At 51.6% G+C, this 25,033-nt stretch overlaps 1 protein-coding gene across 1 annotated transcript in view; it reads right to left on the bottom strand.

The window, feature by feature from the left end:
* The window catches only part of ADAMTS14 (ADAM metallopeptidase with thrombospondin type 1 motif 14), a 38,091-nt gene that overhangs the window by 2,479 nt on the left and 10,579 nt on the right, over positions 1–25,033 (bottom strand). Inside the window, exons 2-18 of the mRNA XM_029962612.1 lie at positions 25,000–25,031; positions 18,351–18,507; positions 17,548–17,744; positions 10,061–10,144; positions 8,674–8,830; positions 5,242–5,347; positions 4,990–5,133; positions 4,255–4,387; positions 4,020–4,133; positions 3,700–3,848; positions 3,325–3,500; positions 2,307–2,440; positions 1,995–2,118; positions 1,803–1,886; positions 1,490–1,653; positions 839–1,004; positions 3–44 (exon numbers count right to left, since the gene is read on the bottom strand). Coding sequence (XP_029818472.1) covers positions 3–44; positions 839–1,004; positions 1,490–1,653; positions 1,803–1,886; positions 1,995–2,118; positions 2,307–2,440; positions 3,325–3,500; positions 3,700–3,848; positions 4,020–4,133; positions 4,255–4,387; positions 4,990–5,133; positions 5,242–5,347; positions 8,674–8,830; positions 10,061–10,144; positions 17,548–17,744; positions 18,351–18,507; positions 25,000–25,031 — 2,163 coding nt within the window. The remainder of the gene's footprint in view (positions 1–2; positions 45–838; positions 1,005–1,489; positions 1,654–1,802; positions 1,887–1,994; positions 2,119–2,306; positions 2,441–3,324; positions 3,501–3,699; positions 3,849–4,019; positions 4,134–4,254; positions 4,388–4,989; positions 5,134–5,241; positions 5,348–8,673; positions 8,831–10,060; positions 10,145–17,547; positions 17,745–18,350; positions 18,508–24,999; positions 25,032–25,033) is intronic.

The raw sequence follows: 25,033 nt of genomic DNA, 5'->3' as shown, positions 1-25,033 counted from the left end.
GTTGTCGCTTTTCCGACGGCAGCCGTACTTGGTGTACTGGATGCCTGGGGGGTGGCACAGTGTGGGCAGTGAGGTGACGGGTGTGGGGCTCACACTGGGTCCCCACCAGGTCCCTCTCCTGCATTCTGCAGGAACGAGGGCTCTCAGATGTCACTGCTGGGGTGCGACCCGAGCGGTGCATCACTCAGGCTTGCAGAGGATGCTCACGTGGATGCTGGACCCCCCCCAGACTCAAGCTGCCACCGGGTGCAGGTGTGCTCATTGCAGTTTCCCTGCTCATTGCAGGGCGGTTGGACTAGATGACCTTTAAAGGTTCCATCCAAGCCAAAACATACTGTAATTCTATAACATCTTGCCCATTATTTGAGGATCGGATCCCACTGGCCATGTGGAAGCAAGGCTTTCATCAGCAAACCCCACAACACCAGTGTATGGGTACACATGCTTCTTCCCAGAGGGAAAAACCCAGCAATAATCCTGCCAGGAGCTCCTGTGTGCTACCTGCTGCACCTCCCAGCACTTCCTGGTGTGTCCACACCTATGGGTTAGGGTTAGGGAGCTGGTCATCTGCAAGATCTCTATTCCTTGGCTCAAATCCAGTTAAAAACAACCAAGGAATTCAAAAATCATAGCAGGCCCACGGATAGACAGGCAAAGGTTATGCACACACGATCGTGTAAGCCTGCTTCTGTAAGAAATCTGGCTAAAATGCTCACCTAAACTGCTCTGCAATAATTTTTCCAAGCCAGAGACACCCCGAAGGGCTCCCACACCCTCTAATGTGCCCAAGCATCCCTCCCAAGCACGCACTGCAGGCTGCTATGAAAGGGAAAGCTACCTCCTCCGCACGCCTTGGAGCACTGGGACCAGCTCTTGAGGGCCCACTCGTAGGAATCCATCTCCTCAAGCAGGACGTTGTTGTTTCCGATCATGGGCAGCAGGTCCTCGTGGATGATGTACCTGTACATCAGGCTGCTCCTCGCCTCCTCCTCCTGAGGGATGACCTGCAGGCACAGAGGGGGAGAGGGGGAAGGAGTGATGCCATGGGAGAGGGAAGGGAAGAGGAGGCTATCAAAGGATGAAATAAGTAATCAGTGACCACGTGGTATAGTGGCCCATGCCCAAAACCAGGGGGGGATACAGGGGTGGATGGGAGCACAGACCTGCTCTTCCCTAGGTGCCCAGGGAACTCAATCCCTAACTCTCCCAAATGCCACATAACTAAAATGGGACATAGAGTCGCAATCAATTGCTGCACAGAGCCAAATGCAGCTGGACTCAAAGGCAAGTGCCCAAGCATTGCCTCCTTATGCCATTCTTGCATGCAGCCCATTATCCCTCGCTTTTGGCTGGCTCATCCCCTGGATTTAATGATGTGCCTTACACCTTTTCTTTACCAAAGTCTTTTCGCCACTTCCCACCTCAGACCACTTGCCCTCTCTGTGACAGTCACCCCCAAGCCCCCCAGAATACATCCAGTCAGCCTTACCAAAACACTGATGGCCTCATGCAGGGGACCACTGGTTTTCAGGCTCTCCTTGTCCTGTTCAACAGTGTATTCCCACTCCAAGCCCATCTCAATGAACACTTGGCTTTTGGTTTCTTTGCCCTTGGCATTCAGGATGAAGTTACCCGTGGCTTGATTCTTAACAGCTGGAGGAGAAAGGAGGTATTTCAACATCATTCCCTCTGGTCGCTGCCTTTGGAGGACTGGAATGACCCAAATAAGACCCTTCTGGGTGGGAATTATCAGAATAGGGATGAAAAAGAGCGAAGGCAGAAGTGGACTGCAGCGTGCTCACCGATGCTGTGGGATGCTGGCTCCACCTCTTCTATCTGAAGGTGCCTCGCTCCAGCCGGAATCTCAAACATCTTCAAAACACCTACTGAAAGGGAGGGAGGAAGGGTGGAGGAAGAGAAAGAGCAGGTGTGTTCCAGCTGGACACATATGTGAATCCAGCTGGGTCTGACCAAATCTGCTCCCAAACTCTCACCTGACTGCTTGGGGGTCTTGGCCAGCGTGCCCTTCACCGTCCGGCAGTGGGAATTGTCCCCCCCACAGACCCCACACTTGTCATCCTGCTTCAGGGAGCCAACCTCCTTGTCACAGCCCACGTGCTGTCACCCATGGGGAAGAGAGAACAAACCCAGGGTTACATCCCTGCAGCCCAGCCCATTACCCTGCTGCCCCCTTGGTTGCCCACAGGGCTAAAACACGTGTCCCTAAGGGGCAATGGGTCAAGGAGGTGCACAAGTTCGGGCCTGGAGAGGGGAAGGACAGGGAGAACCCCACGGCAGCTCCTCACCACGCACTCGCCCCGGACGCAGATGCTATAGGGGTCTCGGTAGCTGCACCGTGTCCCGTCGTGAACGACCTGGTTCATGAACACCACGTCCCCCGTGCCCTCAGACTGGCAGATCAGCTCACACTTCTGAGCATCTGTGGCAAAAGAAAGAGGAAAGGGGGAAAAAAAGAGGGGGGGAAAAAAGGGGGTTTGTGGAAATACATTAGAGCGAGTGAAGGATGAAACCCATCTCAGCTCATATCCCTGAGCACACCAGATTTCCAAAGCCCAGGTTATTCATGTGCCTGATCTCCCACGTCCATTTGCTGCTCAAAAACCTGCATTTTTGCCTAGTACACTCAGGAAATTAGGAGAAGGACGGGACACACTACATGACACTGCAATGCAAGATGGTCCTGGCTCCCAGCCCAGCCTGGAGCAGACGTTCCCCACTGCAGCTCCAGGAGCAAACAGGCAGCTCTGCCATGGAGACAGGCTGAGAGAGCTGGGGATATTCAGCCTGGAGAAAGGAATGCTCCAGGGAGACCTTATAGCTCCTCCCAATACCTAAAGAGGTTCCAAGAGAGCTGGAGAGGGATTTGGGACAAAGGAGAAGGGCCTGGAAGGACAGGACAAGGGGGAATGGTTTAAAATTGACAGAGGGCAGGGTTAGATGGGATATTGGGAAGAAATTCTTCCCTTACAGGGTGTGGAGGCCCTGGTACAGGTTGCCTGGAGAAGCTGTGGCTGCTCCATCTCAGGTTGGACAGGGCTTTGAGCAACCCAGGATAGGTGTTCCTGCCCACAGCAGGGGGTGGAACAAGGTGATCTTTTAGGTCGCTTCCAAACCAAACTGCTCTAGGATTCTACGATTTTAAAGACTTGCCTTGTTGCACAATAGTCTCCAGCTCAGCCTCTTCCCACCACCCACCACCAGTGCAGCTGGCACAGCCTCCATCCCCTGGTGATGGCCACAGCCTCCTCTGGGAGGGGAGGCAGTTTGGTTACAGCTCCTTTGCCAGGACCTGCCGCCACTCACCATCGTGGTGCTCGTAGGGAAGCCAGGAATGTTTGCTGTTCTGGTGGGTGTAGTAGGAGTTGCGCTTGGAGCACTGCTGGGCACGGAAATCCTGGTAGGGCCCCGGGCACTCCTCGGCATTGCACACCTGGTGCTCGTAGGTGGCACCCGGGCAGTGGCGCCCACCATATGCCGGGCTGGAAAATAAATGCAGCGGGTTATAAGAGCGCCGGAGAGGGGAGGATGTTCAAACCCAACACAGCTCAGCAGGCACAGCTCGCACAGGAACAGATGTCCCCATCCTTGCCAACACAGGGAAGAGCCAGGAACCTCTGGCTCTCGGCCACTTCCAGTTTTACCCCTGTTGAAAGGGAGGGAGGAGAGATCCAGACGTACGGCGGGTTGTCGCAGCTCCGGCTGCGGGATCGCACACCTCCCCCACAGGTCCTGGAGCACGAGCCGAACTTGGACCAGGAGCTCCAGCTGCCGTCCTGGCTGTACGGCTGCTCCGACGTCTTCCAGATGCAGTGGCCCTTGAAGCACCACTGGAAGGGAGGAGGAGGAGGGGTGAGCTCCCCACCTGCCTCTTCCAAAGTGCTCAGTGAAGAGCCCTCCAGCATCCAAGTACTATAGGAACGGTGCAGCACAGGAGGAAGGTGCTCTTCAGTGTGCCCTCGGGCACATCCCCCTCCAGAGGAAGCAGGACCAGCCCCTACCTTGCCCGGAGAGCACTCAGTCCCATCCAAGGGTGGTCCCTTCTTGGTCTTGCAGAAGTAGGGGTTGTCCGGGTGGCTGCACCAGAGCTGCTTGCAGGGGTCGAAGGTGCGGAACTGGGGAGCACAGAGGGGCTGGGCTGGGACAGCAGCAGCAAGTCCCAGCAGGCTCGTGGCACCCAGCCCGGCTGGGGGTCCCGGGGAGGGGGCACGGCGCGGCTGTACAGCCCGTACTCACCGCCGTGCACGTCTTGTAGCCCACACCGAAGTCGAAGCGGCACTGCTCATCCATGGAGTAGTTGATGCCTGGCAACTCGGGTAATGTGGGCCACTGGTGCTCAAAGGGGTCGTCCAGGAGGCAGTCGTAGGAACTGCAGAGACACAAGGCAGAGTCGGACGTGGAGCATTTCCCTCCATCACCCCCATCCCTCAGCTCCGGGCCTCTCTCCAAATTCAGGTTTTGATACATCTGAATTATCACGGAATTCTAGAATGGTTTGGGTTGGAAGGGACCTTAAAGCTCATCTCATTCCAACCACCTGCCACGGGCAGGGACACCTCCCACTAGACCAGGTTGATTCAAGCCACAAAGTGGCCTTGGACACTTTCAGAGATGGGGCAGCCACAGCTCCACTGGGCAATCTCTGTCAGGGCCCCACCATCCTCACAGGGAAGAACTTCCTAACCTCTAATCTAACCCTACCCTGTGTCAGTGGGAAGCCATTCCCCCTTGTCCTGTCCCTCCAGGTCCTTGTCCCTAGTCCCTCTCCAGCTCTCTTGGAGCCCCCTTAGGCTCTGGAAGGGGCTCTCAGGTCTCCCTGGAGCCTTCTCTTCTCCAGGTGAACACCCCCAGCTCTCCTAGCCTGGCTCCAGAGCAGAGGTGCTCCAGCCCTCGGAGAACCTTTGGCTACAAAACACCACCAGTCACGCCACCTAAAGGGAGAACCTCCCCTCCCAGTTCGGATTGACTCACTGGATGTAGCGGTTGAGCTCCTGTTTGCTGCAGCGGGACCAGTGGTAGCGGTGGAAGGCGGCCTGGACCAGCGGGGCCATGATGCTCCCCATGCTGGTCTCGTCGGCGCAGCGGTTGCCCTGCCCATCGTGCTCCATGCCTAACCTGGTGGGAAAAGGGATTTCTGCCCCAGCAGAAAGCATGCTGTGCAAAGCAAGGGGCTCCCACCATGCTTGTCGGACGGGCACAGCCCGCTCTGCCCCCGTGACTTACACGTGCCCGGTCTCGTGGGCCACCACGAACGCCGAGGAGAACCCGTCCTCGTGGTTGAGGGTGCAGCTGCGGAGAGGGTGGCACATCCCCGTCACTGGAGCGTAGCCTGGGGCAAAGAGAAAAGGGAAGGAGACAGGAGGAGAGGAGAGAGAAAACCTTTGAGAGAGGAGGGGGAAAAATGACAAATTAAGAAAAAAAAGAAAAAAAAAGGCAACAAAAACACAACCTGGCTCCACCGCGGCAGGAGGAGATAACGAAGAGGAAGCCGCTGAAGAGGAGGAGCTGCCCACGCAGCTCAGAGGGCAGGCCAAGGACTCGCTCACCAGTGTGATCACCCCCGTGCCAAAAGCCAGCTGAGGTTGCTCTGAGGCTCACAGGCACCTCTCTGCCCTCGTGCCAACACCCCTGGGCAGGCAGGAGGGCACCCTGTGTGTGCTTTATGGGTGCAGGTCACCACCACCTCCCAGCCCAGCAATGGCACCCCCCACGCCATTCTTCAGTTAGAACAAATAAAGAAGAAAGGAAGGGAGAGAACGAAAGGCATGAGGTGTCCCCCAGAGAGCCCTGCCAGAACCACAGCCCTGCTCCCCTGGAGTGCATCCACACGTGTCCCCAGAACCACACACCGCCCCGGCCCCCAGCCCTCGATCAAGTGCAGTGCAGTGGGGCAGCTGTGGGCAGGGAAACCTTCCCCTGCCCAGTCAGCATCACATCACCTCCAGTTTGGTCACTTTTCCTTTTTTTTTTCCTCACGTTATTTCTGCCCAATTCAATCAGCTCGTTGGCACACTCCAGAATTTACTTTCCGAATAGTTTTTATATAAATATGTGTTGGGGTTTTTTTATGATCGACCCTTTTTGGCATCAAGGGGGTTAGTGAAGGAAGGACTTACAGGTCCAAGAGGCAAAAGCAGGGCAGGACCATGCTGGATAACTGTGCCCTGGGGATAGGCATGCTGCAAGAGGAGAGCTCTGTGAGCCAAGAGGGAGGAGCTGAGCTGCAGCAGGACAAGGGGTGGTGATGAGCTGAGGGTGGATGCACACCTGTCCTCCTGTACTCACCCCGGCCAAACCACGGGATCCACAGAGCCCATCATCCTCGTGGGATCCTTGCTCCACACCAAGGCAAGACCCATAATTGGGTCTAACCACACAGTAATCAGTCAAATCCTGGATAAATCATTTTAAAATATTCCCCCTCAACAAAACCTTCCACAAGAAAGAGTAAAGATGTGGGAAGTTTTCTGTATAAGGGAAGAGCAAATATATTTTGTCTAGGATGAAAACAGGATAAATTCCTAACCAAAGAGGCTCTGAACAGGGGATGGGATAAAGGAATATGAAAGGGTGGATGCTCAGTAATGCAGATACTGGTCTTTCATAATGAAGATCCCAGTAGGAACTGGAAGAAGTATAAAGGGTTCTCTACAGAAGAACGACGGGGAGAAGTAACTGCCTGGAAAATTTTAAATTGGGAAAGACTGGATTAGCCTGCAAATGTTTCCCAGACATACACACTCAGGAGAAGCAGTATGTCATGGAACCATGAAATGGTTTGGGTTGGAAGGGACCTTAAAGATCATCCAGTTCCAACAATCATCTGCCCTCACCAGCACAGCAAGACACCAGCCATTCTCCTTCTTCTTCCACATGCACTTAATTCTTCTTTATGGACATTTCCTACCCATTTTCAGCCTCTCTGACCCTCTGCATGGACCACCAGCCTGCTCTAAGGGGACGAGCCAACTGTGGGTGATGACAGGGCAATAAATGCACAAGAATCCCTCAGCCTGGGCCAGAAATCCCCCCATGCCACATGCTGCGGAGGGTCACAGAAACTCTTTGGGTATTGACAAGACTTCTGCAGCAGTAATTAATAATTTGCAACCCATCTATCCACTGCCTTTCTCTCCAAAGGGCAGGAGTTTATCTGCAACCCACACGCGAGGGCAACAAGGCTCAACTGGCCCTTCCCCTTCCAGCTTTACAAACGAGTACTGGAGGTGCCACAGCCTGGTCCTTCATGCCACAGAGCCCCGAGCTCATCAGGGGTGAGAGGCATCCGAAAGGACTTTGTTTTGAGGAAAAGAGGCAAGAGTAAGAGAAGTGTGATGACTCCAGCGGCCCAACCAGAGGGTTGGGAGTGGATGAGGAGCACCTTGTGCCATGCAACACAGCCAGGCAAGGACACGGCAGCCACGGGGACTTCTGCAGAAAGCAAACGTCCATCCCAGGGGTGTGTGACAAGCAGGAAGCCGGATCCGCAGGGAAACGGGGAAGGAGGTGGAACAAGTACCCCTAGAGCAGGGCTACTCCACCGTTCCCACAACTCCTTCCCACCAAGGCGGAGCCCAGGGAGTCTTCTCCCCCTTCTGCTGACATGCCAAAAAAGGTCCTCTCACACTTTGGATACAGTCACTTTGCCAGGAAGGGTCTAGAAAAACGAAACAAAACCTGGTATTTTGCCCACGCTGCCACACGACCCCAGACAAGGAGCCCAGGGCAAGTCAATGGCTCGGTGAGGAGGTTGTTGGTACAACCCAGGCTCTGCTCTTTGGTGGCCAACAACATATTCAAGAGGGTTTCCAGCTGGATATCTCCTGTGGTTCATCTCCTGCTGTGGAGAGATCCTTTTCAGGCAGGTAATCCAGGTGAGGACAGGTCTTCTCCATCTTTCCTCCCTCCCTTGCACAACAGGAGTACTCGTGCTACAAATCAGTGTGAGGTCACCACCATGTTCATGGCATCAAATGGAACCTCCTGGTGGAAATTCAGACCTGGCCACCAGCGTGGGAAGAAGGAGATGGCAATTTGGAGGCAGTGGGCTCAGAACTGGGAGAAGTCACCTCTCACGATGACACCAAAGCACCTGCTTTTCTAATGGAGCCCTGAAACACCAGGAGCTTTTCCTGCAAATTTTTTTGCCAAGGTCTTTAACTTCCCAGACCACATCAGTGCAGCCTCTGCACCAAGAGGGTGAGAGACCCCTGCAGTAAAACCTCCTCTTTGGCCCAGGATTCATTCAATGCTCTCACATCCAAGAAACCAATCCATATAAAACCAGGTTTTAAAGGTCCTCCAGAGGACAGAAAGGATTGACTGTCCCAAAGAAGCTTCCTGTGATATTTTATCTTTTTTATCTTATTTTTATATTTTTTAAGGCATTTTGGGACAAGAGGAGGACTGGTACAAGAAATCAAAGAAGAGTAGAATTAATAAAGACATCATTTCACCCATTCAGGCTGGAGCTCTGAATTTGTTCCGTCTTTCTTCTACTTCACATGGGGGGAGGAGGAAAAAAAAGCAAATACCGATTTTTATAACCTTTTTCTGGACCTTGCTGGCCAAGACTGTGTTTTTGCAAGAAATCCTCTCCCCTGGCTGGCTTTCCCCCAGCAAACTGCACATACCTGATCGAGATAAGTACAGTACCTTGCATACCTGCGGGACCAAAATCTTGCCTGGTGAGGAAGACGGCGTGGTCGTGGTGCTCGGCGTGCTCCGGGTCCGAGCGCTGCTGCGAGTGAGCCCAGCGACACACCTGCTCCAGGCTCCGGGACGGGTTCCCTCGCTCGATCAGGCTGACAGACTGGGAAAAGGATCAAAAACTCAGCGGTGGGAAGCAAAGGAAGACACACTGCCCTTCCCCCCCCCCGGCCCTTAGTTGGAAGCCACGGGAGGTTTTGTCCCACAAAGTTCCAGGTGGGAGACAAGAAGCTGCAGGAGGACTCGGGTGTGAACAGTGGTGAGCTGAGAGCTCGCCTGGATTCAAACATCTGCTCATCATTTTCCTACATCATCCCCTGAACCGCAGCATAACTGGGCAGAGCAGCTGCCTCCAGCACTGGCTTTCGGGAGGATAAATCATCCTAAAGGGAGCCCGGCGGGTCTCATCCCTCCGGTTATTGGCCATAACACCACAGCTCCAAATCCCTTCCCCTCCATAAATCATTCTCCAGCACAGAGCACAAACACCACTGGGAGGAAGCCAGACAGATTATTGGCTTTCTCAGGTGGAGACGATGTTCCTGGTCCCACAGAAACCTCCAAAAATGGGCCACCCTCCATCCTCAGAACCAGCCCCAGATCTCTTGGATTTCTGCCAGCTGAGCATATTTCTATAACAAGGAGGGGTTTTTCCAAGACCTAAAGGGTCTTATTTGTGGATCACACACACATACACACAGACACATCACCATGTTGAATCATTAACACCTTCGTAGAACACTTCGGGTGGGATAGGGGCTTGCCCCAAAAATAGGAAAATCACACTGTTGTAAAGAAAATCTTCTGGCTGCCATGCTTGAACAAGCCTTAAAAAATAAATCCAACCTGAGAAACATTCCCAGGAAACCTTCACATGCTTTTTCTGTCCACGCCCAAGCCACTTGAGAGCTGGACAGCCAGCAAAGCCTTCCAGGGAGCCGAGTCGAGGCTGGGACACAGGAGATCCCAGCCTCATCTTCTCCTCACTAATATCCAGCTCCTATCAATTTGGGAAGCCACCTTTTTCTCATCATCTATCCTTGAGCTCCTGAGGAAGCCTCTCGTATTTTTCCCACATCCCAGAGGACGCAGATGACGGCAGACCGCAGCCACCCGCCATCTCCCCAAGGACTTCTCCTTGGCTATGGGACTCTCCAGACCTTCAGACTCCAAAATCCAGGCCAAGAAGGGTTCAAATTCACCCCTGCTCAGCACAGTTGTCATTTGGGCTTCAGCAGCTTACCTGAACAGCCACATTTTTCCAAGCCAGGGCTTACCTAAGAACTAAATATCACAGCAGGCCCTGCCCAGCACACCCCAGCACCGTATTTACCTGCCGGTACCCCACCATGATCATCCTGACCAGCACAATGTTGATGTGAACGCCCAGGGACTCATCGTGATAAATCTCATCCACCTGAACAAAGGAGGGAAATACAAGAGGGAAGAAATTAAGATCATCCCCCAGCCCTCAAGCCCCTCATGTCCTCCACACTCCCACGTCCAGCACCCAACCCTGCTTTCCAAGACCAGATGCAAAGATCTCACCTCCCTCCCCCCACCCCCAGTGTGGTCATTTTTTCCCCTGTGTAAAAACAATAAAGTCAAAAGGCCAAGCTGGAATAAGGCAGTTTTTCCCAGCATAGGTGGCTCAGATGGTCAGTAGCATCACCCACGCCATCAAGAGAGTGGAGGAGGGCTGAGTTTCCTCCACCGCATCTCGCAATGAGCTGTTGCCCCTTGGGAATACAAATTCCTCAGAGGGCTGGAAATGCTTCAGCCCCCAGCATCCTTGCGTGGTGGGAAGGAAAAATGCCTTTTTGAGGAGAGGCAAACCATTGTATCAAAGCAAGGGCATTACTCAGTCACATCAGTGAGTCAAACTTGACCTACCGCTTCAGAAATCCTGGGAGAGGACAACACAATGAGAAGAACAGGGAAGGCTTGTGAGTCAATGAGATTTCTATCACCCCGGGCTATTAAAAATGACTTTGCAAAGGAAATAATGAGCCATGACCTTTTCCTTCCGCGTTTCCAGGATGAATAAACAAATTCTACTCCTAAGTGCTACCAAGGGAAGAAGAATCCAGGTGGGAAAGACCTCTGAGAGCCAAGTGTGGTGACAGCCACTGAGAGAGGCACAGAGTGAGCAGCCACAAACTCATGTGAGATCCTGCACCACCTTCACCCACCTGCAAAGCACGTGTGAAAATGCAGCCGGGGGGAAAAAAAATGATTTTTGAGAATGGGACCCCCATTTTCCCCCAAAAAGTCTCCAAAATGAACAGTTCCACAAATGGAGGTTCACTGCAGAAGTTGAGGAAACCATATTAAAACCATTTTTAATACTGACTGGAATTCACATTTAAATGAAAATATATTTTTTCAGCTTTGTCCAAGAGGGAAATAATTTGCCTCAGCTCTATCATAGCTTTCCAGACTCAATGAAGATTATAAAATCAGATTTATGAAGCTTTTCTGTTTTTTCCCCACCTCCTTTGGGGTTTTTTAAGCTCACATCAAGGGATGGGTGACAAGTACCCTTTTACTGCTGCCCAAATCCAAGTCAGCCATTTCCCAGTGTGTTTTACAAGTCCCCCAATTTACAGCCTGTGTATGTGTTTGAAACACCCACTCAGGCCATTTTTAAACCCAAAACGCTGGCATTAATGTTTTCCCACGATAACTAACACTCCTGGGAGGTGGTTCCAAGATATGCAGAGAGGTAATGCAGATCCTGAGCCTTGAATGGAGCAAAATTGATTAAAAAAAAGTAAAATCAATCAATAAACTGCCAGTCCACCCCCATTAACTCATCCCTTTGGATGCACAGGCTGCGAGAGCCGCAGGGTTATTTATTTATCAGTGTGGAAAGACAACACTGGTCAACTCATTCTCAGGTCACCCCTGCTTCCCGTGGTTGGGATGCTCCTGCACCTTTCAAAGGTAGTTTGTAAAAATAACGAGCATGTGATGGATTCCTTCTGATCCCAACTCTGTTTTTGGGGATGTGCACAGATGGGAGGAAGGCTGTGCAGCGTTGCAGCTGCAAACATTACTCAGAGTTACAGTCCCACCAAAGCATTAAGGATCCACTCCAGCAAGGAGTTTCAAATCCCCAGGGATGTGAGGCTCAGCCCTGGGTTTTGGGCTCTGGGAGGCTTTGGCAGCCCAGAGAAAACCTCATCAGATCTGAGAAGTCTCACATCAGGAGTTTGACCTGTTACAAAAATATTCCAGCCTTAACATGTGTCCTGTGAGAGTCAATATAAAAGTATGGGAAAGGGGGGAGAGCGGGAGAAATGAAAACTATGCTTGGAAAGATGGAGAGATGGACCTGGGGAGTGGTGCAGGGAACAAGGAGGGAAACACAAGCACTTCCTTCACTTTCCCAAACTTTTACACGTTTTCCTTCACCACCAGCACTTGTCAGGAGCTGGAGCTTCAAAGTGGCAGAAGGCAGGGTTAGATGGGATATTAGGAAGAAATTCTTGGCTGTGAGGGTGGTGGGGCCCTGGCACAAGTTGCCCAGAGAAGCTGTGGCTGCTCCATCCCTGGAAGTGTCCAAGGCCAGGCTGGACAGGGTTTGGAGCAACCTGGGCTAGTGGGAGGTGTCCCTGCCCATGGCAGGGGGATTGACTAGATGATCTTTAAGGTCCCTTCCAACCCAAACCACTCCATGATTCTAGGATTCTCCGGTCATCCACCAGCACTCTGCTGCTTTCCATTCACTAGGATGAACCACATTCCTGCCTTAGGGACTTCTCTGCCAGCCAGAGCTCCCGGCCAAGCCACTTGCTGTGACTGGGAGCATCCAGCAGTACAGACCTCTCCTTTCCCAGCTGCACAGGATATTTTGGCAAAATGCTCAGCAGATCCCACAGGCAGCAGGAAAGGATTCTCCATGACAACCTGGTGCAGCCCCAGCTGGCAAGAGGAGGGCTGCACCCAGGGCAGGAAGGAGCACGAGCAGAGCTGCTGTCAGAGCAGGAGCTTTGATCCATGGTACACAGCCCCCTGCTCTCAGCAATGGCTCTTCCCACCTGCAGGACCTACAAACAGTCCCCAGGTCTGAGAAGAGCTCCCTGGCCCAAACCATGCACCCTCAGGCAATATTAGATGCCCTGGGAGAAAAAAAAATTGGGAAACAGCAATATTTTTCACAAGCATTAACAAATAGATTCATCACCACCCTCCCAGCACTGTAGATCCTTCCTCAGCCTCACTGGAGGAGCAGCAGGACCATGAGCAGCTTAGAAACAGCTCATTAAAGGACTAAGACCAAGAAGCTGTATTATTCCAAGATGGGATTTAATCTCCTAAATCTTCCTTATAAAGCAGTGCTAAATCCCACCCTCCTCCAGCTCACAGGTACCCCCCTCCAGCCTCTGAACTGAAGGGTTAACCCTAAACCCCAGCCCCTGTTTAGTCTAGGGTTTAGGAAGGGATCTCTACCTAACTGATACTAGCTCAGCAGCAACCTTCAGGGTTAACTCAGAAAGCACTTGTGGAACCAGACTGCCCAAGGCTATGGACTTCCCTTAACAGCCAGACAGAAATAATTGATTGAGGGCAAAAAAAGTCATATCCAAAGGGCTTGGTGCTTGCTGCTGTGGGGACTGTCACCCAGGTTTTGGGGTTGCTGGGGACAGGGGAATCAGCAGGGCCAGCATCCCCTCAAGTGCTCCAGTGCCTCTGGAAGGAGAACAGGGCATCATCTCCTCTCTCCCCATCAGCCCACCCTGGAGCTGGTTCAGGCCAGCAGAGGGGATGGAAACCGGCCCAGAGAGCAGTTTGCAGGCTTGGCACAACTCCTCCTGCCCTCTGCAGATGCCATTATGCAAGTCAGTGTCTTCAGAGAAACCCCTTCCCCCCCGAAAAATACCTGCTCGGCAAAGGGCTCTGGCAAAGGGACCTACATCCCTGAAGACATGGGACAAAGATCTTCTTATCCCTCTTGCCCATGTGGTTACATGCCCAGCCTGTTTCACACTGTCACCTGGCAAGAAAGGCTCTCCTATTTATCTAAAAGGGAATTTTTCCACCTATAAACAGCCCAGCCCTTCAGGCTCGCTGTGAATTAAGGGCAAACCAGCCCACAGGACCTCCCCCATCGCCGCCACACCAAGGGGACAACACTAATATTTTACAATGAAAGGAACATTAAAACCCTGTGTATCCTCTCCAAAATGCTCAGTGAGCTCACCCTGTGCGTGGGACCCCCCTCAGAGCCCCGCTGGTGCCGGGAGCAGGGAATGCTGCCTACCTAAATCCCTGCAAGCCTCTGGCCAGCCCCGAGCCTGCAGCCCCAGACGCGAGATCCCGACAGCAAACCGCACTGGCAACGAGGTCTAGACCTCGCTGTTCTTCAGGGAAGGAAAACAAAGGGAGAGACACGAGAAGAATTTGCCAAACCAGCAGAACAGCTGACATTTCAAAACCCCGGATCGCTTACTCAGAACAGCCAAGTCATCTTTAAACTCCTTTCTTTTATTCCCTTCCTCAGTTTTCATGCTGGTGGATTCACCCTGAGCCTCTTTTCTGGGGCTGAGGGATTAGGAATGGAGGGGAAAGTCCCCCTGACCACATTTTTGGGCTTGCATGCCCTGTAGGGATGCACAAAGCTGTTGTCAGCACCTCTGCAAGGGCTGAGCAGAGGAACAGAGGAACAAGAGGGAAGGGGAGGTTTGCTCTGCAGGGCACAACTATAGATTTTATCAGAGCTCTCTCACCAACAAGGTATGTTGTCCCAAAAACACAGCAACAAGCACATAAGCCTATAGAGAGGGTGGGAAAAAGTGCATGGACACACAAGAGACATCAGAGGTATTTTTGTTATTATCAGTTAGCGAGGAGGGGACTCATGAACCCCTCTCTCCCACAAAAAACCCCATACACCAGAAGGACCAGAATTTTCCCATTATTTTAGATTGGCTTCCTGAAACAGCAGCAAGCTCATGCCTTGAGCAATCCACACTCCAGCTTGGCTTTTCAGATAAACCCAAGTTAAAATTAAAGCTGAAGGTTTAATTTTTTTCCCCAAACCCCCTCCTACGTGGGGTCTCAGTAGCACTCTTTGTTGCTCAGCCCTTAGGAACAATAATTTCAGCTGGAGTCAGGCAAGTCCCAGCCTGGAGAGGGCTCTGACTCATGGGGTTTCCCTAGTAACCTGAAACAATGGGAAAACACCAAGTACCTTTGCATCCTTAACCAAATCATGGGCAATATCCGACAAAAACCCAGCAGACTGGTTAAGGCCCAGGCTTAGCACAGCCCATAGCTTGGCTTCTCCCACTGGAGTGGGGCCATCCCCAGACTTGAGAGGATCGGGGACGAGTGGTGGGAAGTCCAGAGGAGAAAACCAAGGAGCCCAACTGAAGGACCAGAGGCTGCAAAGCAGAACAGGACACAAAGCATCTCCTCTCCTCCACCCCTTAAGTGGTGCTGGATCCCCTCCTGGTTCCCAGCCCTCGCTCCCAGCAGGCACTGTGGCTGGGGGATGCTAATTTTCCTTCAGTAACACCCCAATCCCAGCCACAGGCAGCAAGCAGGAGATGGGAATGGCTTCTCCAAGCCACCACAACACCAAATATTCATTCCAATAGCCCAGTGACAGGGAGAGGGACAAGGTTTGGTCGGGTGGACACCACGATGCTCAGCTCGGAGCACCAAGATGTGCTCAGCAAGCAATGGCAAAGGATGCATTTCCCAATCCCTCCAACCTGACCCCAAATTCCTGTGTGGCATCCGAGCTAAGAAGGGAAGGGCAGGCTGGGAACGCAGGCTGGGAGCTGGCAGAGAAGGCAGCCTGCCTGCAGGGAAGCTCTTAGGTGCACAAAAGGAGCAGTCATCCTCCTGTCAGCTTCCCAGGATGGACACAAAAAAAAAAAAAAAGAAGAGTTCTCCGTGACAAATCATTTATCACTGAGCCTCAGCTGACACCGAGTTCCTAATACAGGAGTCTGTGCCTTGGGAAGAGCCGCAGGACCCCACCTACAGCAGGGCTGGGAAGGGGCACGTGTCCCACCACCCCCTTGGCACCCAATGGAGACCCCAGAGAGAGCCAGGAAAGCTTATTATCAACTTCCAAGATCGCTGCCCCCTTTCCTTGGGATATATCTTGATAGGAAAACTCCTAGATGAGAAAACTTTCCCAACATCTCCCCGACTTACTCCAGCCCAGCTCATTAAGTCCTTTCCTCGTTAGAGGGCTGGCCAAGTCCCTTCTCCTTCCCCTCCAACTAATGGGATTAGTGTTCAGCTGTGTGGTCCCAGCACACTCCTCCCCACCACCTTCCTCTCTCCCTCCCTCTGCCATCCAGGCCAGAAAGCAGGACGCTCTTTTTTCTGCTGAATCGGGTATTTTAAGGAATCTGAGCCGGTAAGGAAATGAGGCGCGCTGAGGGAAGAGGAGGCGGACGGAGGTCACGGCAAAGCTGGGAAGAAAACGCACTAAAAACCAGAAAGAAAGAAGGGGGGGAAAGAATATACAGAAGGAAATAATGCTTGGGGGAAGTATTTGTTGCGTGTATTATCCCTGGGGTTTTTTTTCCCCCCTTTTATTGATGCTGCTTTTTTCCCCCCTTTATTTAATTCATTAAAGTCTCCAGCGCCGCCTGTAATTGAATAGGCAGCATCCTCCCTTCTCCCAGCACAGCATCCCATGCATTCACTCCCTGAAAAGTCCTGCCTGCAGGGAAGGAACCATGAAATGTGCCTGAAAACCAACCTTTTGATTAGAGCTGACAATCCCCGGGCGCGCAAACCGTCCCTCCCACCCCCCACAAGATGGGAAAGGAAAAATGACATCATCTCCGACCCCCATAACGTGGGAAGAGCCCGAGGTCAGAGCAGGGAACCCTGTGGCTTCCCACTTGCAGGAGGATTTAGTAAACCAACGGGAGAAACGTTCAGAGAGGGAATTTGAGTGATGCCAAGAGCAGCCGACCACAGGCATTGCGACAACGTGCCGGAGAATAAAACACTGCAACGAAGGCATTTGCTTCTTAAAGCCAACATTTTCTCTGTTTTGGAGCAGCCACATCACTCATCCTCCACCCCATCACCCTCTAATCCCTCAAATCCTTACCCCCATGTTGATAATTTCCCCTTCATTACCGAAAATATGGCAGAAATAATGCCCAAACCAACAACCAACCACCCAAAAACCAAAAGCACCTTCATAACTTTGTTATTTCTGAACTGGCTGAGCCTTTCCAACATTTTTCCATCACCACGTAAAAGAGTACTTAAAGAAAAATAAATAAATAGAGGTGAGGATGAAGCATGGAAAACAAAACAAAACTGGAAGAGAGAAAGAGATCCTTGAACATGTACCCTCTTTGCTGACATTCAGGTGCTGGCAGAACAAACCTCCTGTAAGATGGCTACCTGAATAAACATTGATCCCTCCACATCTCTCAGGACTCAGGGAATATGGATGTTTCCATACTAAAAAGGAAAGAAAAGGGATGTAGGGAACCAGCACAGGCTTCCCCATCCCTCCAAGTGAGGAGAGTTGCAGGAGCTGTAAAGTAGAGCTGCTCTAAACTCCTTTTCAACAGCACCAACACACCAGACCCTGCCGTTGGCCAGGGGAACATGATAGAGGTGAACACCAAAGGACTCTGCTTTCCATCCCTCCAGTTCCCACAGCTGTTAAATGCCAGAGCCAGTCTCGTGAAGGCACAGCCCTTCCTGCAGCACTCCTTCCCCTCCCAAACCCATTTTTTCCAAGGGTGACAGATTTGCAGCATCAGAAGAGCACTAAGCCAAGGGAAGGGTGGGAGTCACATCTTCCCCCCAGAAGCCAAGCCTTACTATGTTCATGAGGGTGAGGACGTAGTTCTGGACGTGCTCCTTGCCATGGAAGCGCACGACTGAGTCATCCACAGCCAGCAGGACCTCGATGTTGTAGTCATCCTTCCTGGCATGGCGCCTCTTGCGCTCCGTGTCCCCCAGGCGCTCCGCCAGCAGCTCCAGGGAGTTGGGGAGGTCACCCACCTGTGCCCCGGGCTCTGGGCAAGGCATGGAGGGCAGAAAAACAAACAGCCGCTGAGGTGACCTGGCACCACGGCGGCACTCCACAGAACAAGAAGTGAAGCAGGGAAAACAGACAGGATATTTAATTCCAAACAGGATATTTAACTCTGACTGGCTGCTCTGTGGTGCGGAAATGGCTCTGAATTGGAAGTACCAGGGCTAAAATGCACGTTAGTGGTTGGACTCTGATCCTAAAGGTCTTTTCCCACCTAAATGGTTCTGTTTGATTCCACAGTTCACAGAATCATCATAGAATCACAGAATGGTTTGGGTTGGAAGGGACCTTAAAGCTCGAGTTCTGTGGGCAGGGGCACCTTCTACTAGATCAGGTTTGCTCCAAGCCCCATCCAATCTGGCCTTGAACTGGGCAACAACTTCCAGTGCCCCACCACCCTCATTTCACAACATGGAGGTGATTAAACCAAGGCTGGGCTCCAAGCCCAGCATTGTCACTCCTTTCTTCTCACTAACAACCCAGCTGGCAGCTAAAACCAGTACGAGCCAGGGGGCACGTGGAAGGAGAAATCCTCTCCCCACTTATTCTCAGTTGCTGGGACAGAGCAGATTCCAGCAGCCCCTACCTTCAGGGTGGAGGTCGTGGCGCGGTGCGGCGCTGTCCTGCCGGATGGCCGACCGGCGATACACCACGTGGGCCCTCCCGTGCTCCTCCATCTCCTGCTGCCCCCTCTCCAGGGGCTCGATGAAGAACTCGTTGCTGTCTGTCCGAATCAAGCCAGCCTGGACTCCACAAGGAAATCAAGGGGAAAAAAAAGGTGTGGTTTTGTATAGGCACAGGCAGACACATACACTCAATACATGCGTTAAAGATTGATGCAGAACACACATGATTATGAAGACCAGCCCAAATAAACCTGTCTTGTTGCTGCTCCGTGACACTGGGATGGCTCTGTTACCATGCTAATCTATGACAACCCGTAATTTCTCCTGCAGATGGCAAAAAAAAATTTAAAAAGAAGGGAAAAACTAACCAACCAGAAAAACAAACAAACAAAACCAACCAAACAAAACAACAACAACAAAAAACAACCTGGATGAAATTCAAGTTATGTCTTTAAATGGCAATGAAACTCTGTTCTTCTCATCAGCGATGAGTTCTGCTGAACTCTGAACTCAAGGGATAACAGGATACACGCCACTTCACCTCCCTGCACCCTCCCCATCCCATTCCCATAGCGCCAGTGAGGAAATCTGCCATTTCACCAACCCTAAGAGCTGCAACAAGAAGAAGAAAAAAGAAACTGTCCTCTCTGCCCCACAAAGCGCTTGGGAATTAGCGCAGGGGAATCCCGTCGGAGGAGAAGCTGGAAAGCATTACAGTTCCACCTCCCAAACACAGGGAAGATCAATGAGAGGGCAAACATCACTGGAAATGTTGTCCTGGCTACCGACCTGCTCCTAATTAACACCAAGCTCCCATCAAATCCCTCTTACATCAGCCTGAGCACTCAAACCCCGCAGCGCCGGCCGGCTCAGACCTCAGGCAAGGAAAAGGATCACTGGGATTTGGCTTCCATCCCGTGGGCAGCACCCCTCCCAGCCCAGAATTTTTCACAGCTCCCTCCACCACGCACGCGTGCGTTCCTTCCTCCGGCGCTGCCCGCTCTTGAATTGCTGCCTGGAAAGCACCAGCAGAACATACGGATCTGTTCTTACAGCAAAGCCTTCGGCAGCTCGTACCTACTGCAGTCCTCATCAGGGTTTTGATTGGAACGGTTTCCATCAAATAAATCAAATAAAAATAAAATGTATACAGAGATGGATATTGGACAGAGCGTGGGGCTCTTCCAAGCCCGCATGGATCTTTGGATCCCCTTTCCATTCATGTACTGTTGGATTCATCATGGCATCGGCCAATCTGGCTCTCTTAGACTTCATCAAATTTCCTGCTCCACTTGGGTTTTAGTGGCTGCTTAACTCCTCTGCAAAGCACATTTTTGGCTGGTTTTGTTTTACACCTCCTTCCCGAGGAATGTAAGTACTTGCCTGACACACATATGTCAGATCCTTCCCACAGGAGACGTTCAGGTCAACCCAGGGCAGGACCTCTCCAGCCAGGGATTGTCCCACTACCCTCAGCCAAGGAGATCAAGACCACAGCCAGGTTCAATCAAGAATCTGGAGCACCAGGCAAGGTGGTGGCGATGAGGCAGAGAACAAGCCAGGGACTGAACCCACAAGTCAGGTTCAGTGATAGCTGAAGATGGGGCAGGTCACAGAATCATGGAATCAGTAAGGCTGGAAAAGCCCTCTAAAATGATCAACTCCAACCGCTCTCCCAGCACTGCCAAGGCCACCACTAAACCATGTCCCCAAGCACCACATCCATACGGCTTTTAAGTCTCTCCAGGGTTGGTGACTTCACCACTGCCCTGGGCAGCCTGTGCCAGCACTTGACAAGCCTTCCCACGAAGAAATTTTTCCTAATTTCCCAGTCTAAGCCACTGCCCTTAACTGTATTACAAGAGAAGGAGAAGAAGCAACCCGTGCCCCAGGAGGAGCTTTGCTGGGACACCACCCCCCCCTCCCAGCCCTGCCACGGGGCGTTTCACCCCGGACCAGGCACCCCAAAGCCGGTTTATGGGTTTAGGGCGAAAGCCGGGACTTGCTGAGTCAGGCGGCCGGAGGAAAGCTGTGCCGCCGCGCCGGGGCAAGGCTGGATTAAAATGTGAAAGAGCCTGGTCCCGAGCCACAGTCCACTTGGGTCTGAGCTGCTCTACAGCTCGTGACTAATTACAGATGGCTCAAGAAATAAAGCAGCCCAGGCTTTCTCCCAAAGGCGGGATGCAACGCGCTGCCGATGCTGGTGGTGACCGACGGCAGAGCGGATAATGAGAGGATCTGTGTGCCCATCTGATCAGAGCAGCCCAAGGAATGAAACAGAAACCACAGAGCAGTCACCCTGGCATTTACAAAAATAAATTAAAAACCAGAACAACTCAAAAAACACCATTGCAGGCCATGCACCAACCTGCCTGGTCTTAAAGAGGAGCAGCTCAGGTTGTATTTCAGCATTTTTGGAAGGTTATAACTGTAGGCAGCCAATAAGAAAGGCCAGACACCACCTAGAAAGCCATACTCAGCTTTCCTTGGGCTCTTTCCAAGAGATCAATCTCATCCTCAGTGATCAACTTGCCATGTGCTCTCCCATCCTCGATTTTAATTTGGTTTAATAATACCAAATGGAATTAAATTGATTGGTGGGACCATCACTCCTAACATGAGATGCTGTCTGCAGCTCTCAGTGAAGGTAAGCACCAAACTAGAAAATGGCCCTTAAAGACAATTCCACTGGAAAGAGGGAAAACACACTTTTTTTTTTCTTTTAAGGAAAACACCAAGCTCACTCCTGTCAGCTCACAGAGGGTGAAGTCTCTTTTCCAGCTCTCCTGAAGCTCACCAGGCTACAGGAGAGGTGAAATCCAGCCTCACTAAGGGGGAGCCCCCCAGAACCCTGGGTAAGCAGCTCGTCCACCACCACTGGGTGAAAAGCTCCAACTCCCACAGGAATTCAGGAAATTCTGACACTTCAACAGAGTTGAGATGTGGAAAAATTAATAAAGCTGCTGCACTCAGCCAGAGAAGCAAACAGTGCCGAAGGGGGAAGCCAGCTGCGTGCATAGTATGTATTTTTCCTATGAGATTCACACTTAATTTGGACAAAAAGTCCTAGAAAACCAGGCAGTGTGAACACAGACACCATCACTAACACCACTGCCCTTCCATCCAGGGACTGCCTGGTGAGAGCATCGGGGGGGTCAGTAGAAGGGTGCATGGTCCACAGGTGCTCCATCACCATTCTGGTACCTCTCTGTCTGCAGCACAGGCTTTGCAGCCTATCAAATTCAACACTTTGCCCTCCTTGACTCCTCTTCCCTGCTCTTGGTGCCAAGGCAAGAGATTTTTGGGATGGCTACAGACCTGCTTTGTCAGGTGACACAAGCCAGGACTCCTGGTGGGGTGAGGACATGGAGGCACTCTCACTGCTGATTGATTAGGTCTTCAGCCCAAACAGGGCTTGGTTTGCAACTCACTGCCAAAAATTAGGATTATCCCCTGGGAGAAAAGCCCTTGCACTCATATAAGACCCAAACCAGCTGAGGCCAGTGGGACATCTCACACCTTCTTTCTTCCCAAAATTAACCCTACAGTAATAGGAGCTGCAAGGAAAATCCTCGAAGACAAATGCTTTTTTTTTTTTTTTTCACTGGGGCATCAGTCTGGGGACTATTTCTCCCCTCATTCCCTATGAATTACTGTTCCTGAGGTCTTTGGTGCTCTGCTTATCTGCTGCCACCCATCTGAAGCAAACCAGGGTGCCAGGGCTGGAAAAGGCTGGCTCTACAGTTTACGGGACTATGGCAAAAAAACCCGGAGGAAAAGTCAGCCACAAAAAGCAAATAGGGTGCCTATGGGTGATAATCCTTCACCCATCTCTGCAACCAGCAAAGCAGGAAGGAAACAAGGCCAAGCACACACTGCTGAAGCCAGCATGGAAAGATATGGGATGCCTCCGCTGCAGCGAGACGTGTCCGCCGGGGGAGATTTCTGTCTAACGCTACTTTACCAGTTAGGAATTTGGTGGCTTAGATCAGCTTTGAAATTATGTTATGGGCGACAGCACCTTCCCACCCTGGTACGAGACACCCTTGCAAAAAAAAAAAAAAAAAAAAATCAAAGAGCAGATTTTCACGGGTGGATGCCCACGGCCAATAACAGCCGAGGAAGGTGCCACGGGCTTGGCATCTGGGAAAAGGATCGGCTCCACTTACACGGCTAAATATGGACTGAGGAAAGGCTTTGTGCTCACTGTCTTTTTCAAGAAACTGGGTTGTTTTTTTATCCCCCCCTCGTTATTTATAATCTCAGTCTCTGTTTGTACAGGGGCTGATCTCCTTGTGTACACAGCCTTCATCCACAGCATCCCAGAACGCTTCCTCCGACCGCAAACCAGCGGCCGAGCGCGGCCCTGCGCCTCCCACGCACGCTATACTGGGACACCAAAGCCACAGTCCCCTCCCCGAGCTGGTGGATAACTTCCAGAAAAAGTCCACAGCAATTCCAGGGTCCCTGATTAAGGAAGAGCTTCCTCCAGCTGGTGCTCCCCACATTAAGTTAGTGGGGAGTACCTTAGTAGCAGTCCTGACTGCGTACAGCCCTCCCAGATGTTCTACTGCTTCTCTGACAGATCATAAATGTCATCCTCCCATCCCATCCACACCCAGCACCATGTTTCTGTTCTGTTTCTTGCTCCATTTCCTAAATCAAGCTCTCTTCACTGCTTTTTGGGGGTCCCCTTGGGCTCCCAACTCCTCCAAAGCAGATGGATCCTGAGCAGACTGTAGCTGTCAGACTGACTCAAGCCAGAGGATCACACAGCCAGAAAATCCATGGAAGAGGGAAGACAACTGTGACATTGGAGGTATCACAAAATCCTCTTTACTGGGGGAGGAGGAGAGCCCTTGCTTGGGCTCTGTCCTCCCAGCCTCTTCCCCCAGCCTCATGCCCTTCCCCAGATGATGGGAAATTCCTGGTTGAGGTCAGGATATCTATTTGTTTGGCCACAGAGCAAAAAATACGCTGCAGGAAGAAAAGTCCTTGTCCTGGAGAAAGGTCACTTCTTCCTTTATGTGGGCTCAAAAGGGTGGGCTTGGGGTACTGTGGGTGGCCAGAGAGGCATGGCTCCATAAATGCACATGGAAATACATCCTGTGGCACAGGCTACATCCTAACCCAGCACTGCTGCTACTACCTGCGGCCAAGGGATGGCAACAACAACAACAAACCCCACCTGGGGAGGTGTGCAAGGGGCTGAGAAGGGAAAAAACTTGGGGCTAAAGCCTAGGAAAGTTAAATTCTGGATGTTAACAGTATCCAGGGCTCCAGGGAAGAGAAATCCCCTTGCTGCTTCTCAGCTGTCAGCTGCTTCCAGCATCCCTTTGCTCATGATGCCAAAGGGAGTGAGACTGTCCACGGAACCTCCACACTTCAGGTCTCCATTCCAGACACATCACTTATTTGCTGGAGCTATAGGAAGTGCCTTTAAAGCTCCCAAGCCTGCCCAAATTCGCCAGCCCCAGTGCAATCCGTGTCACGGAGAAATGTCTGCAAGTCCGCAGCCTCAGCAAAATTCCCAACAGGATGCTCCAAAAGGTGTGGATTACGTGCTGAAAAAATTTAACTACTATATGTAGGCAAAATATGTATTTCTGGCTACGCTGCTCTATCATTTCTGCTTGTACAGTAACACTGGGTGCTGTATAAAAAGAAAGGAATGCCAAATTTTTTTGTGCTAGTAATCAAAACTGGCTTAAGGAACTCCCAGAATAAAGCAACCAAAAAAGAAATATATAAAAAGAACCAAAAGAAAAAAAAGTTCAAAATAAGACATTTATTCCAACCCAGGAGTAACACTGAGTGGTACCAGGAGGAAACAGCCAACGCTGGCACCTAAAACAAGACTTAGACTGGCTCAAAGGAAATCTGAAGGGCAACGGGCCAAAGGTATTAAAAAATGAGCGATTCCCCAAGCGTATCAGAGGTAGGAAACCCACAGGCAGAGCAGACGCCGGGGATAAGGAGGTAACAGAGCCATTTGAAGGAATTAAAGCCCTGTGGCAGCAAGTTACTAATGCTGAACTGTGCTCAGAAAGCCAGGAGGCTCTGAGCATGAGAATGATTAGAAAAAAAAAAAAGAGGTCTTCCCTTAGAAAGACACTTGGTGGAAGCCAGACTGCACCTAACAGTGATTTCAGGAGATGCTCGAGCTCACTCAGCACCACTTAAGAGGTGGGAAATGCAGAGAAAAAGTTCCTGGGGCAGTCCCAAGGTAAAAGACAGGCAAGCAAGGACAGAGCAGCACCACCCAGTGTGGTGTACCCATTCCAGAGGCAGGGCACAGCCCGTGGGTGTAACAACATGTGGCACAGTCCACCTCCGGGCAGGAGGCAGCTCAAGCGTGGGACTGGCAATTTTTTCAAGCCCTTTAAATAAATATCCCTGCTCAGCCAATGGAAGGATGGAGCAGGCAGGTAGAACCCTGTGTCAATGTGGGGAAAGGCAACCTGCCAGGTAAAGGGCGATGAACGCCATGGACACCTAAAGCATCACCAAAAAAATCAGGTTTCAGGACACCACCATTCACCTCTTAAGAGAAAACCACACCAAAACACAGGCACCACCCACGAGCCGCCCCGCCAGCCCCCAGCTCACCAGTCCGTCGCAGTTGCTGATGGCCACGGCGGCT

This window comes from Manacus vitellinus, unplaced genomic scaffold (assembly GCF_001715985.3).
Source record: "Manacus vitellinus isolate BGI_N305 unplaced genomic scaffold, ASM171598v3 scaffold_48_pilon, whole genome shotgun sequence".
Classification (NCBI taxonomy): Eukaryota; Metazoa; Chordata; class Aves; order Passeriformes; family Pipridae; genus Manacus; species Manacus vitellinus.
Note: the sequence above shows the minus strand (reverse complement) of the source record. Positions and strands in the feature narration are given on the sequence as shown.